This window comes from Balaenoptera borealis (assembly GCF_965194805.1).
Source record: "Balaenoptera borealis genome assembly, chromosome: 6".
Classification (NCBI taxonomy): domain Eukaryota; kingdom Metazoa; phylum Chordata; class Mammalia; order Artiodactyla; family Balaenopteridae; genus Balaenoptera; species Balaenoptera borealis.
This window is the reverse complement of record NC_138863.1, coordinates 63,578,098-63,596,736: the sequence shown is the minus strand read 5'-3', so window position 1 is coordinate 63,596,736 and position 18,639 is coordinate 63,578,098. Positions and strand designations below refer to the sequence as shown.

At 35.8% G+C, this 18,639-nt stretch overlaps 1 protein-coding gene across 5 annotated transcripts; it reads right to left on the bottom strand.

Moving 5' to 3' along the window:
- Window positions 1-1,292: 1,292 nt before the first annotated feature.
- SPC25 (SPC25 component of NDC80 kinetochore complex) lies at window positions 1,293-18,335 on the bottom strand. 5 transcript variants are annotated; one of them, XM_082396872.1, is made up of 8 exons: window positions 18,215-18,271; window positions 17,598-17,728; window positions 16,956-17,108; window positions 16,797-16,862; window positions 12,364-12,510; window positions 11,205-11,309; window positions 7,555-7,653; window positions 1,293-5,790 (listed from the first exon to the last, which is right to left on the bottom strand). In XM_082396872.1, exons 3-8 carry the CDS (start codon window positions 17,092-17,094, stop codon window positions 5,666-5,668), a joined length of 681 nt encoding a protein of 226 aa, XP_082252998.1. In that variant the 5' UTR covers window positions 17,095-17,108; window positions 17,598-17,728; window positions 18,215-18,271; the 3' UTR covers window positions 1,293-5,665. The 5 variants fall into 5 exon arrangements, with proteins under 5 accessions (XP_082252998.1, XP_082252996.1, XP_082252999.1 ...); XM_082396870.1 differs by lacking the exon at window positions 17,598-17,728 and having other exon boundaries at window positions 18,215-18,335; XM_082396873.1 differs by lacking the exon at window positions 17,598-17,728 and having other exon boundaries at window positions 18,163-18,319.
- Between the last annotated feature and the right edge of the window lie 304 nt (window positions 18,336-18,639).

The window sequence follows — 18,639 nt, the reverse complement described above, 5'->3', positions numbered from 1 at the left end:
ACACCGGTCAGAATGGCCATCACCAAAAAATCTAGAAACAATAAATGCTGGAGAGGGTGTGGAGGAAAGGGAACTCTCTTGCACTGTTGGTGGGAATGTAAATTGATACAGCCACTATGGAGAACAGTATGGAGGTTCCTTAAAAAACTACAAATAGAACTACCATACGATCCAGCAATCCCACTACTGGGCATATACCCTGAGAAAACCATAGTTCAAAAAGAGTCATGTACCAAAATGTTCATTGCAGCTCTATTTACAATAGCCAGGACATGGAAGCAACCTAAATGTCCATCGACAGATGAATGGATAAAGAAGATGTGGCACATATATACAATGGAATATTACTCAGCCATAAAAAGAAATGAAATGGAGGTATTTGTAATGAGGTGGATGGAGTTAGAGTCTGTTATACAGAGTGAAGTAAGTCAGAAAGAGAAAAACAAATACAGTATGCTAACACATATATACGGAATCTAAGGAAAAAAAAAAAAAAAAAAAAAAAAAAGGCCATGAAGAACCTAGTGGCAAGACGGGAATAAAGACACAGACCTACTAGAGAATGGACTTGAGGATATGGGGAGGGGGTGGGGTGAGATGTGACAGGGTGAGAGAGTGTCATGGACATATATACACTACCAAATGTAAAATAGATAGCTAGTGGGAAGCAGCCGCATAGCACAGGGAGATCAGCTCGGTGCTTTGTGACCACCTGGAGGGGTGGGATGGGGAGGGTGGGAGGGAGGGAGATGCAAGAGGGAAGAGATATGGGAACATATTGTATATGTATAACTGATTTACTTTGTTATAAAGCAGAAGCTAACACACCATTGTAAGGCAATTATACTTCAATAAAGATGTTTAAAAAAAAAAAAAAAAAAAAAAAATAAGAAAGTTACTATGTATTAAAACCTGTAGTTTCAGGAAAGCAGCTTAAAAAAAGTACTATAAGAAAAAGGAGAGGGCTTCCCTGGTGGCGCAGTGGTTGAGGGTCTGCCTGCCAATGCGGGGGACACGGGTTCGAGCCCTGGTCTGGGAAGATCCCACATACCACGGAGCAACTGGGCCCGTGAGCCACAATTACTGAGCCTGCGCGTCTGGAGCCTGTGCTCCGCAACAAGAGAGGCCGTGATGGTGAGAGGCCCGCGCACCGCGATGAAGAGATGGCCCCCGCTTGCCACAACTAGAGAAAGCCCTCGCACAGAAACGAAGACCCAACACAGCCATAAATAAATAAATAAATAAATAAATAAAGACTTTCTCTCTATTTCACTGTTTAAAAAAAAAAAAAAAAAAAAAAAAGAAAAAGGAGAAAGGCTAAAATTAATGAATTAAGCATCCTAATTATGAATTTATGAAAACATCAGAAACAACCTAAAGCAAATAAAATATCAGAAATTAATGAAATACAAGACAAAATAAGGGGTTGAACAAAGCTATCCATTGGTTCTTTGAAAGGATTAATCAACTGAGCAAACCTCTAGCAAAGTTAAGAAAGGCATAAATATTACTTCTAAGAAAAAAGTAGACATACTACAGATGCAGTAGATATCAAAAACTAAAATTATATATTATCGACAACTTTATACCAATTAATTGGCAAAAAATGTCAGCAAAAGAGATAAATTTCTCAAAAACGTATGCCTTATCAAAACTCAGGAAGAAATAGAATAACTGAATAATTCAGTAACTATTAAAAAAATTTAACGAGCATTTTTCTAAAAACATCTTCCTACAAAGAAAACACAGGCCCACATAGCTTTATATGTGAGTTCAAAAACAGAAAGTCTTATTCAAACTTTTTCAGGAAATAGAAAAAAAGGAACACATCTCAACTATTTTCAAGGGTCTAGGACCTAGGATAACTGTGACTCCAACATCCCATGAAGTTTATACAAAGTAAAATTAAAAGCCCATCTAATTCATGGCTATGGATGTAAAAATTTAAAACAAAAGTTTCACAAACTGAATCCAACATTATTAAAAACAAAACAAAACAAAAAAGATTGCACACCATGACTAAGTTGGATTTATTCTAGGAAGGCAAGTTTAATTCAACTTCTTTTTTAAGCCTATTTAATATAAATCACCTCATTAGCAGATACAAGACGAAAATCTATATAGATACAGAAAAACATGATAAAATTCAACAAACATTCATGATAATTACTTTTAGTTAACTGAAAATAGAAGAAAACTTTCTTGGCCTGGTCAACAAAAAAGAAAACAGCAAGTTTGGGAAACTACACATAGTGCAGTCTGGCCTGACAGAAAATTGATGCTCAGAAAGATTAAATGACTTGCCTAACATCATGTATCAATTTTAATAGTAGAGCAAAGACTGGACCACATCTTAATCCTCAAATCTTCCTACATTACCATGTTGGGGCCGGAAAGCAGAATTTTTCACAAAAAAAAGAGTATTCAAGATTTACCATTATACAGATCACATTTATTTGATCTCAAATATTGCCACTTTCTGAATTTTTGTAAAAATCTATCCAACTGAGTAAAATAACTTCATCCTTGAAGTTTTTCCCTTTGTTGGACCTTAGTTTCAGCAGCTACCTCCAGCTTGCTTGGTTGCTAAGGGAAAACGATAACATGTGTCTAAACTCCAAACATTTGTCACATATTTCACCATACATTGTTCATACTTCACACTACAATATGTTTAACAATACCAAGAAAGGAGATGATTTAAACAGCTCATATAGTCTCCAGTTTACTTACTTAACTGACGGACTCTTTTTCTACTTAGATGAAACCCTTGTCTTTATTCAGAAAGAGTCTTATTCTCAATTAGCTTTGTCATTTAGTCAAGAATTGCCTGTAGAAATATCTTTACCTTCTAAAAATTGCTGGACATCTCAGCAACATGCCTGTAGGTATTACTGAACAAGTCAGCTCCTTTTCAAAGATGTAATTTTAATTTCCCATTAAATAATCTTATATTGAGTCTAGAAATGTGTTCGACAGTAACAAATACTTACTAAGCTTCTACTATGTGTTAGATACTATGCTAGGGTGATACCAGGCACTTCACTGTCATGGTACACAAATTAAAATATAACTAATTGTCTCCGTACAAGAAAGAATCCTCTGAAGTGGAAGAGAAGCAACACATTCTAATCCTTATTAGCTGGGAAATCAAAACTTTAAATCCACTAGCAGTACATTTTAGCAGATTCTGTGCTGATTCTGTTTTTTTAACTTAATTAGTGATTGAACTTAATTTTAGAGGGCTTGTTGTTCCATTTTATTACAAAATGTGGAATAGGTTAGTCCACCCGATTTGGATTCCAGTTCAGTTTTACTACTTGTGTGCATTTGTTTCCCATTTAAGAAAATCTCTTATCTATGTATCTTGTGCTTTATTTCCGTATCAGGAAGACTGTAAATGCTTAAAAGTATTATTTCTTATTTACAACATAGCATCCTAAATAAAATGGATAGAGCAAATTTAATGGAATAGCTTGGTTTACCTTTCACATGTATTCAAAGTGCAATTTTCATAATGTATCAAACTTTAAAATTTAAGCTAATATACTAATAATGTTGGCTCCAGAATATTCCTAGGTTGGCACAGAGCAAACCTCAAAAATTAGGGCATTTATATTTGATTGAACAGATAAAGACTTACGCATAAGTCAACAGCCCTCCATCCACCATTTCCATAAAGACCTGGGTTGATAAGTGCAGTCTGGATACCTAGAGATGGTTCTCAGTGAGTCACTTGGGTTCTGAAGGCCAGGTACTAAGGATCCAGACAAAACATATTCCCCTGCTTTTTTTTTTCTTAATCATTATACTTCTATAGAAACACAAAAGCAAAATTATATTATAAAAATTCAAATTTGTAAAAGAAAACAAAAAACAAAAAAAAATACAAATTTGTATAGAATCTTTGTTAAGAACTCTGTCTTCACATACTTTCTCTGCAATATAGCATAGAAAGGCATAAGGTAGAGTCTAGGTGAAGTTCATGGGTTAGGTGCCAGACTGCCACCTGGGTTTAAATCCCAACTCTAACACTTCCCAGCCATCTGACTTGAAGTTACTTACACTCTCTGTGCCTTGGATTCCTTATCTGTAGAACGAGGTTATGGATAGTCCCTACCTCACAGGTTGCTGAGGGAATATAAATGAGTTGACATCTGTAAAGGGCTTAGAACAGTGCTGGGCACATAAGAAGGGTTAAGAAAGTACTAACTATTATTCTAAGGTGGCCAGCCCTAACCAATTCCCAATTCCAATTTTGGAATGAATCAACTTTCCAGGTGAGAAAACAAACCGATATAAATTTCTGTGGCTTAAGGCCCTTTGTTTGGTATGAGAGTGCACTTTATTCATACGTCTGACCTTGGATCCCAGCTGCAAAGCTGGTTCCTATGCTATCCTTTTGTGACTTTCCTGCTACATGGTCTCATTCAGAGGTCTTGTCCCACCTCCACCTCCCAGTTAGAAGAAGTGAAGAATGGTGGTCCTTGAGGAGAAATGGACCTAAGTGCGGAGCTACCCATTTAGTCTCTCATCCCCCGTCTTCATTTCTCTAACTTGCAGGTGAAGAGGATGTTTCAGGATCAATGCCTAGTGCCTTCTTGCTGTACGGTTCAAAACATTATATCAAGAATTTGTGGTACGAGACATGGTTTTCCTCTAGTTTCAATGAATGAAAATCTTTTCTTAAGTTTTGTTTGTTCCTTGAGAATGTATTTCAAGCAGTAAATATGTACTCACTATAGTAGTCATCTGCTATTTTTTTCTGTTAAACATGTAGTGTCTATTTCCATTTAGAGAACTACAACATCCCTACTCTTAGCTCCGTTTTCGAGGCTGATCTACCTCCAGACCTGGGTTTCCTAGGCATGAGAGGCCACTGGGGGAGAGTGCTCTGAAACTCCCTCCAACCCTAACTAGACAACTGGCCTAAACTTCTCCCCCAGACTGCAGGGAGAAGACAGCAGTAGCTGGAAGCACGAAGGCCGCTGCTCCATGGCTTTTAGGTGTGCCCAAGATATCCCGAGAGGTGTAGTATGTGGCTTCCACTTAAGCCAGCAGACCTAAATACAACCAAATTTATAAAGAAAGAATGGTGACAAAAATGAAATCTTAGAAGAAGTTGATCGAGTTCTAGTTTGTACTGAATAGACTCCAGTGATGGCAAATTTATATCCAGACCACAACTAACCAGTATAAATATTATAAAATGAAAATTGGTTATAAATTTTCTATATTTGGATTTTCAAAATTAGACCCTTTTCTAAAAGACATTTTAGAATACTGCCAATCTTCTTCTGACGTAAAGATTTGTCCTTTATTTTAACTGTAGATCCCACTTGGTTTAAGATAAAAATATTCTTTCCTTTATGATATTAGGATAATAATATTTATTTTGTGAAGTACATTTTAAAAATTGCAAACCTTAGGGTGGGCCCACCCCCCCCCTCATTTTTTATTATTACTGGTCCATGACCTCCAAAAGCTTGACTTTATAAATCTTCTTTCCTAAGATTTTAATTTAAATAATTTACAGAAATCAGCACACAGAAATGTTACAAAAATACAAACGGATTATAGACAAACAACGAATAATGAGACCTTTTTTAAAAAGAGAAACACAATAGGGATAACGGTTTTTACTATTTACTATACTATTTATACATTAATTATAAACAATAGCAGTAAAAGCTTTCCGAACATTGGCAAGAAAAGCCGAAAAATTGTTGGTCTTCCTTACATTTTCCTGAAATTCTGCTAGGCACTCAAGATGAGGAGCACTATCTGACACTAGAAGGGGGAAGAAAAAAAAAGAAATTTGAACGAGTTTTTTAATAGAAGAGAAATATTTCTAACTTAGATGCTCTCATCTGATTCAAGTCATTTCAATTCCATTTTATTGAAATGCTTTCAGCATAGAATGATAGATACACTTGATTTTCGTATCCTATCTTTTAGACCTTTCCTTTGTTTAATCTCTAAATATTCAAATGTTAAGTACTACAATCTTGCTTTAAATTTAAACAGATGGTAATCAAGGGATTGAAGAGCTTAGAGATACAGAACAGCATGCCATTTCCCATACATTTTGTTTTAACTATTTAAAATATTTTAACAATTTTTTTTTGAACTGTCGTCAGTTTTCTCTGCAAAATTTGGCCTCAATTCTAATTTCTGGCCACTGGATCAAAAAAATAACAACTTTCAATGCCAAACCTTAATAACTTACAGCTGTGGAAAGAAATATCTGAAGTTTTACAAGTGAAATGGGGGGGTCATTAGAAAATGTGATTGCTATTCCCAAAGTGGTATTTACACGGCCTAGTAATCAAATGAGACTCAAAAGACAAAGAACAATATGACCCTCGAATGCAGTTGCACCAGCTGGTACACACTGGGAGCAAGTCTCCAGTAAAGGTGGTCAAAGGAAAGGAATGATCCAACTTTCTCTACCATCAATCTTGTCCTTTGTCCAAGGAGAAGAAATTCAACCATATCAGATTTCCAGCTCTTTGGTAGAGACTGCTTAGGAAACAATGCCCATGACCAAAGCAGAGAAAGAATAGCAAAGAGTGCTTGGTTCAAAATTTATACTGTAGATTCTATTTTAATACATTATCAAATACTGTGACACTACCTAGCAATAGAGGCTATCCAAGTTGGTGAAAACTGAGAAGCTAGGTAGGAGGTTTGGGGGTTTGCTTTTTAAAATTTAGCACCCATTATCACATTAGAAGATATTTACCTACAGAGTAAAAAATCAAACACTTGTACCTGAACTCGATTCCTAAAATATAAATTTCATTAGAATAGGAATTGAGTCACTAGAGCACGTTAGGGAGCCAACGCAGCAGTTTACCTGAGTGTCTGTCTGCTATAAACGCTTTAAGATGAGAACATAGGCATAAAGAGCTAAGAACCATTTTTCTGAATTCCAGTAAGTTAAGGACTACTTTAAAGGGGGTCTTAGAGTAATAAAAAGAGATAAATATATTTCCATTCTCTTCTTGTTCACACTATTGCCAAACATATATATTTCCCATGCATCAAAGCCCTTCTGGCCTGCTGCAGAATCAGTAACTAAGCTAAATTATCAACGTTTGGGATTTTCAGGATAACATAATTTGGGGGGAGCGGGGATGTTAAATGATCACATTCTGACTTTACATTCAATTTTAAAACCACCTACTTAGATAACTTACAATATCCACATTTAGGCAGTCATAACCTTTATAGCTTTAGCTTTGTTTTAAATTCTCTAAGAGGATAATTCATACTTGTATATGAAATGCAGTTATCTTTGGTCTTTTAGGTCTTTTAGCCACTGTGGCACTGTGCCATCCTGAAGAAAAGTCACTTATTAAGGCTCCTGGATAATATCTATAACAAAACTATACTCATTGCCTTTAGAAGACAATATCCCAAGAAGCAAGACTGGAAAATAAGCAACAGCTTGTGGGAATATTACTTGCCTTCACATTACTTTATATTCTAAGTCAAATAACATTCTGGGATGCCAATCTTAAGTACCAGTTAAGAGATAGGAGTACATACCTTCATAGTCCCTTGCTTCATTTAGGCTCAGGGAAAACATAAATGGGCTCTCAGGATGCTTAGGGTCAATGTTAGTGAATATAAACTGCAACTTATCACCTGAAAAAAGGGATTAAATTATTTAGTATGAGAATTATTTTATTGTGCCAAAGCTCTCAATGGAGATGAGCTTTCTTACCTCCATCTCTGATCAATATCTACATTGCTAAGTACGTATATTCACTTAACCAATGTCTCCAAACGTACAAGTTACAAATTAGCTTTGAAATGCACTGTAGTTTAAACATGACCAAAAGCACAAGCAACAACAACAACAAAAATAGATAAATTGGACTTCATCAAAATTAAAAAATTAAAAACTTTGCCCCTAAAAGGACATTATCAAGAGAGTGAAAATACAACCCACGGAATGGGAGAAAATATCTGCAAATCATAGATCTGATATGGGTTTAATATACAAGATATATGAAAAAAACACCTACAACTGAATAACAAAAAGAAAAACCCAATTCAAAAATGGACAAAGGGACTTGAATAGGTATTTCTCCATAGAATATATACAAATGGCCAATAAGCACATGAAAAGATACTCCTTATCACTAATCACTGAGAAAATATAAACCAAAACTACAATGAGATACCATTTCACACCTACTAGGATGACTATAATAAAATAAATAACAATGTGGGCAAAGATGTGGAGAAATTGGAGCCCTTGTACATTGCTGGTGGGAATGTAAAATGGTGCAGGTGCTGTAGAAAATACTTTGGCAGTTCCTCAAAACATTTAAACAAAGAATTACATGACCCAGCAATTCCATTCTGCAGTATATACTCAAAAGAACTGAAAATAGAGACTCAAACAGATAACTGCATGCAATGTTCACAGCAGCATTACTCACAGCAGCCAAAAGATGAGAGTAATCCAGTGTCCACCAACAGGTGAACACATAAGCAAAATATGGTGTATATATACATGATGGAATATTATTCACCCATAAAAAGGAATGATGTTTTGATACTTGCTACAACATAGATGAACCTTGAAAACATTATGCTTAGTGAAATAAGCCAGATACAGAAGGACAAATATTATATGATTCCACTTATATGAAATATCTAGAACAGGCAAATTTGTAGAGACAGAAAGTAAATTAGACGTTATTAGGGGCTGAGGGGAGAGAGGAATGGGAATTATTTAATGGGTACAGAGTTTCTGTTTGTGATGATGAAAAATTCTGGAAATAGATGGTGGTAATGATTGCACAACACTGTGAATGTAATTAATGCCACTGAATTTTACAATAAAATAGAGTTAAAATGGCAAATTCTGTTATATATATTTAACCTCAATAAAAAATTTTTATTGTCATTTAATATTTTGACAATAAATTTAATTTGACTTTTTCTACACAGTTATCTGGACTTAAAGCCTATTTTTCAAAAGACCTCCAAATGCTTACTAAGGAGTAAATACTCAGTAGAAATTCAAAATGGCAGCCACAAAGTAGAAATTCACATGCATTTCAGTTTTACTCTACAGCATAAAAAATGCTTTTAATTATAAAAAGAAATCTTCAGAAACACTGAAAAAAATTTGTCTTGCATTTAAATTCAAAGTGAAGTAATTATGTCAGTATACCAGATTGTTTAAACTGTTAACAGTAATGGGAAGTATGCATGCCAAAGAAAAGATTTCATAAGATATTCAGTTAGGCAAAATGAAGAGTTTAATTTGTGTTGTCTCTTCTTTAAAACATTATTTCCTGATCTTGAGGACTATGAGAAACTTCTACTTTAAATATAAAAATAATTTTAAAGCTTTAAAACTGGTTTTGAAACAAAACACAAAAAAGCACCTCAGGATAACAGTGAATATAAACTTAGAGACCAATGGATCAAAAGTTCAGAGCTGGACCTTATGTTCTCCTCTAAGCAAAGGTTAATATTTTGTATTAAAAACTCATTCCGGGGCTTCCCTGGTGGCGCAGTGGTTGAGAATCTGCCTGCCAATGCAGGGGGACACGGGTTGGAGCCCTGGTCTGGGAAGATCCCACATGCCGCGGAGCAACTAGACCCGTGAGCCACAGCTACTGAGCCTGCGCGTCTGCAGCCTGTGCTCCGCAACAAGAGAGGCCGCGATAGTGAGAGGCCCGCGCACCGCGATGAAGAGTAGCCCCCGCTTGCCGCAACTACAGGAAGCCCTAGCACAGAAACGAAGACCCAACATAGTAATCAATCAATCAATAAATAAATCTTTAAAAAAAACAAAAACAAAAAAAACTCATTCCGACAGATAAGAAAAACAAAAGCCAAGGCAAATAGATATATGAATAAAGGGCCCAATCAATCTCAGAAAGAACTGTAATTAGTAAACAATGGGAAAAAATGGTCACATTTTCATTAATAATTAAAGAAATGCATTTAAAAAATAGTTTCTATTATATCTAGTCAACTGCTAAAAAACAAACAAACCAAAAAACTTTAAAAAAACTACAATTCTGGCACAAATACAATGCAATGGGTACTCTTTACATTGTAGACAGATTGCATAGAAGAGTTAAAATAGCAGGCCTGAGACTGCTATACCCAGAAAAGACCTGCTTGCAAGGCTGGTCCTTGCCTGGTGTGTCAGAGATCCCCAAGACCACCACAGGTTTGAAAATTCACTAGGAGGACTCATAGGGCTCATCATATGGTTATACTCAGTGCTATGATTACAGTGAAACGATACAGCAAAATCAGCAACAGGAAAAGATACCTGGGGTGAAGTCCACAGAAAACCAGGCACAAGCTTCCAGAGTCTCTAATGAGCTTCCCCGGTAGACAGCACTTCACATGTACTGTCACAATTCGATGCTGAAGGGATTAAGTACGTCCTGTGTGACTCCACTGGGTTAGGACTCTTGAAAACTTGTGTCTGAAAAGCTCGTTTTCTCTAGATTTTGCCCCATGTGCCTTTTTTCTTTGGGCTGATTTTGTTTTGTATCCTTTCACCGCAATAAATCTGAGCCCTGCTGAGTCCTGTAAACTTTCCAGTGAATCGCCAAAACTGAATGTAATCTTGGGAACTCCCAACACAATAAATATTTCTGTAAATTGGCACATATTTACATAATGGCCACAAAAATATTCATATGCTTTAACTCAGTAATTCATCTCTGGGAATTCCATGGAAATTGTGTCAAAAAAATGGAGAAGTCTACCTATGTTCACTGTAGTACTTCTAAAACTGAAAAATGTAAAATCCAAATGTTAACTTAGAGTAACATGGGTTAAACAATAGATAAAAGATTGAATAAGTTATGCTACACTTATGGAATGAATTATTACACCACCATTTTAAAATTACCATTATGAAGGCTATAGCAATTAGAGAAATACTAATCATACAATGCTAGTAAGAACAAGGAACAAAAATTATCTGCATGTTGGCAACCATGCCTAAAATACATTTATTAAAATACTGGATGATAAACAACCAAGGATCAGTAATTACATTAGGGTGATAAAAATTCTGTAATTTTTTCCTACTATCTAAAAAGTTAATAATGTGGCCATTATTTTACTTGAAAATATTTTTTAAATTCTTTTCTACTTAAGACAGACTTTTCTAATATCCTATGTTTTACTTACATTAATATACTTACCATAAATTTTTCGAATTTCTAGTCCAAGTCGATCTGTATACAGGTCTGCAGATTTCTGTAGCCTTTTCAACCTCTCTTCATTAGCTTTGTTAGCAGTGGAAATAGCTATGATTAAAAACACAGACACTGAGTATCGAATATTTTAAATAACATTCAATTAATGTTAATTAATTAAAACAAACTTAAAAACAACTATAAAAATGATGCCAGGCAAATGAATCAGCTTACATTTACATTTGTTACAGTTTCTATCTCTACCAATTAGCAAAAAGGGGCTTCTGTTCATTCAAGCTGGAAGGAAAAAATGCAGGAGAAAATACATACAGGTAGTATGGGGAATAAGTTTTGTTCTATTTTATTATGAAGTAGCATGAATAAATAGGCCAAGGGCTTGCATGACTAGCACAGAAATAGAAAGACTTCTTGTACACTATTTTGCTTTTCCTGGTTAGCCAAAAATATATCAATTGCTTCACTGGAAAAATATTCTATTCTTTAAACATAACTACTTCTCACAAGAAGTCAGCCTTATTTCACGCTAGTTTAGAATTTTTTTTTTAATTTAGTGCAATATTCCCTAAGTAATACTTAGCAGATGAGAAAAATAATGTCGACTGGTACACAAACTCTAAAAGGAAAAGCAGTCACAAAACAAACTTTGCTATTTTCAAGAGATTTTAGAGTTGATTATTTCATTTGTGGGCAAACAAGGCTCCTATCCAAGAGAAGCACCCTTTTTGAAAAATGTGAAAGTCTTAGACAAAAAGAGGCTTTGCAGTGTGAAAAGCATGCTTAATAGTTCCTGACAGAGCATGTATGATCAATAAATTTGTTGCATAAATTACACTATGGTTTCTCCCAGGCAAATGTTATTTAGTGAAACTGTCTCCCACTTTGCTTAATTAAACTCCCATATCAATTTCATTATTCTCTGGTTCTATTAGAAATCAAAAGGGTCTTTAAGCAAAAGAAGGAAAATGAAACGCACTTAGCCAACTTCACAGACCCCTCGCAGAGAGAGGTGAGTGGTGGCTGTGACCGTGACGTATGTTAGCCGCTTGGGGCGGTGAGCTGGGGAGAAGGCAAGGTGTCCACACTGTGACCCATCGCCACTTTGAAATTTAGGTTGTTTCAAATACATGTACAACTGGAAACTTACTTTCCCTCTTCCTAGCGTATTCTTCCTTAAGATCCTGGATATTTGCAGTCAGTGCGTCCAATTCCTGCTTTTTGTCTTTTACTTCAGCAATCAACTTCAACAAATTCTCTTTCTTTTCTTGAATGAGCTTATTCTGCCTGCAGATCTCTGTAAGAAGCACAAAGTATTAGCTAGAATCTATGTGCTTCGCTTGTCAACATGTATCTAACAGCAAAATACTGACTTTCATAAAATTAATAAAGAATGTTTTAATTGATAAGCGTTTCCCGATGATTGAAAAAATTGTAAAAGAACAACAAAAATCCTTATCTAGTCTTTCCTGTTTGTCTTTGAAAACAAAAATGAAAAGACAAAAATGCTTATTAAAATGAGAATACTAAATTAAACCACGAAATACAAAATCAGAAGATCATGACCTTTGCAGCTCTCCCCTCCAAATAAATACATGAATAAAACCTACCACCAAAGGCAACCAAACTCTAGAAGATGGCTTTGCAGATGCTTTGAAGAAATAGATTTTAATGTTATATAAATGATTCTGGAATATACCAAAAAGAAGAAACAAGAGAGGAAGAGCGGGAGGTAGGGAGGAAGAACAGACCTACAGCTCAGTTAAACAAAAAAAAATTCGAAAACAAATGTTGGTATACTTAGCAAATTAATATGATAAATATCATAAGTCAAGAAGTAGACTGTTCCCCAAACACATTTATTAAATATTTAAATGTAAAATGAAATCTTATGAAACCTAAAAGGCAGTATCTGTGAATATAAAATTAACTATATGGGGAAAGATTGTTTTACTCAAAGGCAAAAAGAAATCAAAGAGAAAGGCAGGCAAGCAGACAAATAAACTCATATTTGATTCAAATAAGCATAAAAACTCTACTGTATGCTAGATACTGTGTTCTTTTATATAAATTTACTTAATTTTCACAGTAATACAATTATCATGTACATCTTACTCTCTTTTTTAAAAGAAAAAGAAAATATATATAAAATAGATAACCAACAAGGATCTACTGTATAGCACAGGGAACTCTACTCAATATTTTGTAATAACCTATGAGGGAAAAGAATCCGAAAAAGAATAGATACATACATATATATAACTGAATCGCTTTGCTGTACACCCGAAACTAACACATTGTAAACCAACTATAACTTCGATTAAAAAAAAAAAAGAAGAAGGAAAAGACTCAGCAGTTCAATAACTTGCTCACAGCTTTACTTGCTAGAATGCAATGAACAGTAAGACCTGGATTCAAACTCAGGTCTTAACTTCAAAGGTCATGCTTTTGACCATTAAACTATCCTCTCCCAACAAAGGTAATTATTCTTAATCTAAAGAAGACACAAATATAAATTCCTAAGAAAAAGACCAGCGAAGGAATGAACAGAGGAAACACAGAATGCAGATGGTTATCAAATACAAAAGATGATTTAACCTCAGTAATCATAGAAATGCAAATAAAGCAATAACACACTAATTTTCATTTATTATAACAATGTTTATAAAAATAATAGCTAGTGTTGAGAAGAATGAAAAATACTAGAGTCCATGTGGAAAAATTTTTTTTTTTGAAAATATTTTTGACATTGCAAAATAAAAGTCTTAAGGATATTCATGTCCTTTGATCCAGTAATTTCATTTTTACAAAGCTCCTCTAAGAAAACAAGATGTGTGCAAGTATTCATATACAAAAAATTATTTTCAGCGTTATTTATAATGTTGAAACACTGAAAACATTGTATATGACTAATAAGTAAATTATTAAACACAGTATATCAATAAGGTGTAATATATTTTCAAAGAATTCAGTAATGTGGGAAAATCCTGCCATAGTAGATAAAAGAAAAAAAAATGATACAGTTATATAGATACCATGTACACAATTATCTTAAAAAAAAACCTAGATAGCATATGAAAAATAAAAATTACAAAGTCTTCTGTTAAGTGTGGTTCTCAACATTACAGATATTTTTTAATTTTTCTGTATTTTCCAAGAATTTGGACATAATCACATTATATCAGGTGTAATTTAAAAATAAACATCTTATCAGAATTACCAGAAAGAAAAATTCTACTTTTTAAGGATAATTAAGTAGAACTGTACTGCAAAAGAGATGCAGTTTTAAAGTCAAAAGTTCTCAGTTCCCATCTGGCTTCTCAGTTGTTACCCAAGGACCTTGATCAAATCACAACTTCGGGGCCTCTTTTCCTCATTTGTAAAACGAGAATAATAATGGCTGCCCATTTACTTACCCTACAGGGTTAGGGTATCCAATGATAATGTGAAAAGTTTTAAACTATTAAGTGGTACATAAATACCATATATGTGAGTGTTTTTATTCTAACATTTGAACAATCGTGTGGATTTGTGCCAATACAAATGTAAGGGACCTCAGTATTGCATGACTACTATTTTATATGTTTATAGTCAGCTCTTTTATTCGCCAGGGCCAATATTTCAAACTTTCACTACTCACCATGGGAACCCACCCTTACACTTTCCCTTCTATGTGGAAAGGTGAGATGGTACACTGGAAAGAGCACAGACATTTCAGCTGAATCCTAGACCCTCTATCTACAAAATATATGATCTTAGGCAAGTTTCCTAACCTCAGTGAGCTTTTAATTTCTTCATCTGCAAAATAAATCTCCTCTGCCCAACACATAATATACTTCATCATCTGACCAGCCACTTCTCTGCCACTCCCCATTCACACTGTACTCTAGCCATCCCACAACTCAACAAGCTTTCATGTTTCCACCACATTCCATATGCTCTTCCCTCCTCTAGAACAGGGGCGCTGACTCTGATGAACTTCCCCATCCCTCTTCTATGTGACCTTCTCCAGGGCAGTGTGACAGACTGTGCACATTCAAATCATGTTTCTGTTGATTACCAGCTGTCTGACCTTGAGCAACTTACTTAACCTCTCTGTGCCTATTTCCTCATCCATAAGGTAGGATTAAAAACAATAAATATACCTCCGAGGGTTGCTGTGAGGATTCAGTGCATCGCTACATTAAAGAGCTCAGTATAGGGCCTGGCATGTGGTGTATAAGGTAAGGGTTAGCTGTTAAATATTTTGTAATCCTCACTGGAAAATTCAAGCTCTCCAGATTTTATGTCACTAAATTCCCATCCCATCATTATAGCAACTATTACAATGTATTTTAATTGTAGTTTTCCTACCTATGTCTTCCACTAAATTGTGAGTAGTGTACAGATTACATCTTACGTACTGTGGCCTCCTTGGTGCTTGGCAAATAGCAGTTAAATGCTCAACAAATTCATCAAACTTACGTAAATTATATTTCTGTTCAAGTATAAACTGATTTTTTTAAAGAAAAATAACTGATAATGCTTTTAGATTTTAAACTATTTAGAACACATCTTCAGACTTCAGATAATCATTCAGAGCACACTCTGAGATGAATTGTAGTGAAATTTATAGTTTCAAACTTAATTTTCTAATCCCTAGGGATTCTACAAACCAAGAGTGTTTAAAGGACCTAAACTCAATATCACTCTTACACACACACACACACACACACACACACACACACACACGGTTTTCCTTCCTGCTACTGGTTACAGAGGGAATGAGAAGCAGTAAAAGGGCATGGAAGCTTCAGGGCAGCTTAGAAAGTAAACATGGGTAGAAGTCTACCATAACAGCCTATCAGGGTTTCCAAGATCAAATGCCTTCAGGGGCCAGATAATGAGTAAAGTAAGTGCTCAAAGCAAAGCAGAAGAAACAATCAGGGACTGTGGCATATTAACCACATGTGTCCCACATAAAGGCGCTCTGATTTAATAGTGTTCAAAACATGGTGCAGCTAAATTTAGTATCTGCAGTGGATTTCAGCCTGTGGCTACACGTCTGTGGTCTGTGTGTGAGAACTCAGTAAAAGCTGCCGATCCACTCTGGGCAATCTGCAGAGGCGTAGTAAAGAGAAGGCAAGAACAACAGTAAAAATATGGAAAGAAAAACTGTCAGAGTATTAACCCTACACCCAGAGAGCTGAGGGAACTCCAGCTTTTCAAACCCTAGTCTGTGAAACTCATTTTTAAAAAATTCAGGCATTTACACATCAGTATAGATGAATCTCACAAGCATAATGCTGAGTGAACAAAGGGACAGAATACATACAAAATGATGCCATTTATATAACATTCAAAAACTCAATACTAAATTAAAATATTGACAGATTAGTTCTAGAAGGTGAGAGAAGAGGAAGGTATAACATGGGATGTTCCATTTATTAAGCTGCATTATGGGTACACATATGTTCATTATTTTTATATGTGTATACACTGTATATCTATAAAGACATTGTTTTACTTGTATGAGGGATTTCATGAAGATATTTAATTTAGGAAAAAACCCTCTGTGATCCATTTCTACAGATTGTCACATACGATTTTGATATTCCAGAAACATCTCAACCATTCGTTCTTCTTCCTTTAATTTCACAGACAGCTTTTCTGAAAGAGAAATTGGGAGTTGAAGTTTCAATTCAGCTGAAATTACACTAAAAAACAAACAAAAACAGCATGTTACAAGTTAAACTTAGGTACCTGCAAATGCTTTAATGGAATCCTTGTAGGTATCTCTTAGGCCCACCATCTGACAGGAGGTGTCACTGACAGTGCTTTTGAATTTATTCCAAAATTCATTTATGCTTTTATCAAATAGTGCCAGTTCGTCCTCTACCATTTTGTAAGACAATGCTAGAAAACAAATAGGACACACATTATATTTTTTAAGTGATTGAAACCATATCAGCCACATATTCCAATCAAATATATTTTGGTAGTTTGATCTTTGCTAGAAAATGGTTAGCAACTTACTTTTTTTTTTTTTCCTATTGAAGTACAGTTGATTTACAGTATTGTATTAGTTTCGGGTGTACAGCAAAGAGATTCAGTTATATATATATGTATATATCTATATTTTTTCAATTCTATTCCATTATAGTTTATTACAACATATTGAATATAATTAATTCCCTGTGCTATACAGTAAACCTTTGTTGTTTATTTTATATAGGGTAATGTGCATCTGTTAATCCCCTACTTTCATAACAACTTACTTTTAACTCTACATATTCCAGGGCAGATCAAGCCTCCTAGACTTAACTACAGTCAAGGTGCAGCAGGAAATCAGGACACTCCACCTCCCAGGAATTTGTTAGTAGTGTGACCGCACATAACACTTACACGCTCTCTGACCTTGGGAATATGACTCTGCCTCCTTTTTTCACAAGTAAAATTGGTGACTTCTAAGGCCCCTTCCAACTCTGACCTTTCTGATTCCAGCCTGGATTGTCAGGTCCCAAATGACAGGGCCCCTATCATAGAATAAGATCCCACATATTACACTCCCTCTCCTTCCCCCACCCCCAGACCGGGAAAGGTACCAGTAAAACGGAGACTGGAGGGGAGTTTAGTGGGCTTAGTCCAAGACTAGTAAAATTGACCTCGACTCTCTGGGCCTCAGTGTCCTCCTCCTCTGTAAAAGGATGTCCTGTAAGACTCCAGGACCCAACAGTTCTCTGTAACGCTAAAACCTTCCCAATGACATCAAATCTTTCCAGGAAGGTCACAGACTGTCTTGGTGAAACCCCAAACCCCTCTGCCTCGTCGCTGTCCACCCTGCAAGGCCCAGACGCCCAAACAGCAACATGACGTGCATTTCAGACTCCGCCCCCGAAAACACGCATTCCGCCTCCAAACCCACTTTCCCCTATCGCGACAGGCGGGTTTCGGAGCCCAGCTCAATTACCACCTTCTCCGGCAGGCCTGAGCCCGACCACCTGCCCCACAAAGACACGAACCGATACCAGCCAACAGCGGGTCTCCAGAACCGGATCCCGCAGCCGCGCCAACTTTCCTATTTCAAACCTAGGGCGCCTTCCGCCTCCCGCCTTTGGGCACCCTTTCGCCTTCTGATTGGCTGATAGTATAGGCTCGTCATGAAGGGATTGGTTGAGCTAGCCCTCCGGGATTCTCGCGGGAAAGATGGAGAAAAGGGCATTCTGGGATTGGTAGTTCTTTCTGAGAGCGGTGGGACTCTCCGCTCTGCTTGGGAAAAGTATCAATAGTTCCTGGAGGACTGGCCTGACGGACCATTCATCCATTTCAAATAAAAGTTTATGCAACAAATATAAATATTGGACTTTAATTGTATTCTGTTGCCAAGTATATAGCCTCTTCTTTGATACTAACGGTAGCTTAAATAAAACTAATAAAACTACTAAAA

Bases quoted from the DNA above. Each gene is read 5' to 3' on its own strand.
- SPC25 (XM_082396870.1), bottom strand. From the start codon at position 17,094: ATGGTAGAGGACGAACTGGCACTATTTGATAAAAGCATAAATGAATTT. The intron at 12,511-16,796 runs GTATGTGACAAT...TGCTTCTTACAG, and splicing joins GTTTCTGGAATATCAAAATC to AGATCTGCAGGCAGAATAAG. The intron at 5,791-7,554 runs GTATGTACTCCT...TCCCCCTTCTAG, and splicing joins TGAAGCAAGGGACTATGAAG to TGTCAGATAGTGCTCCTCAT.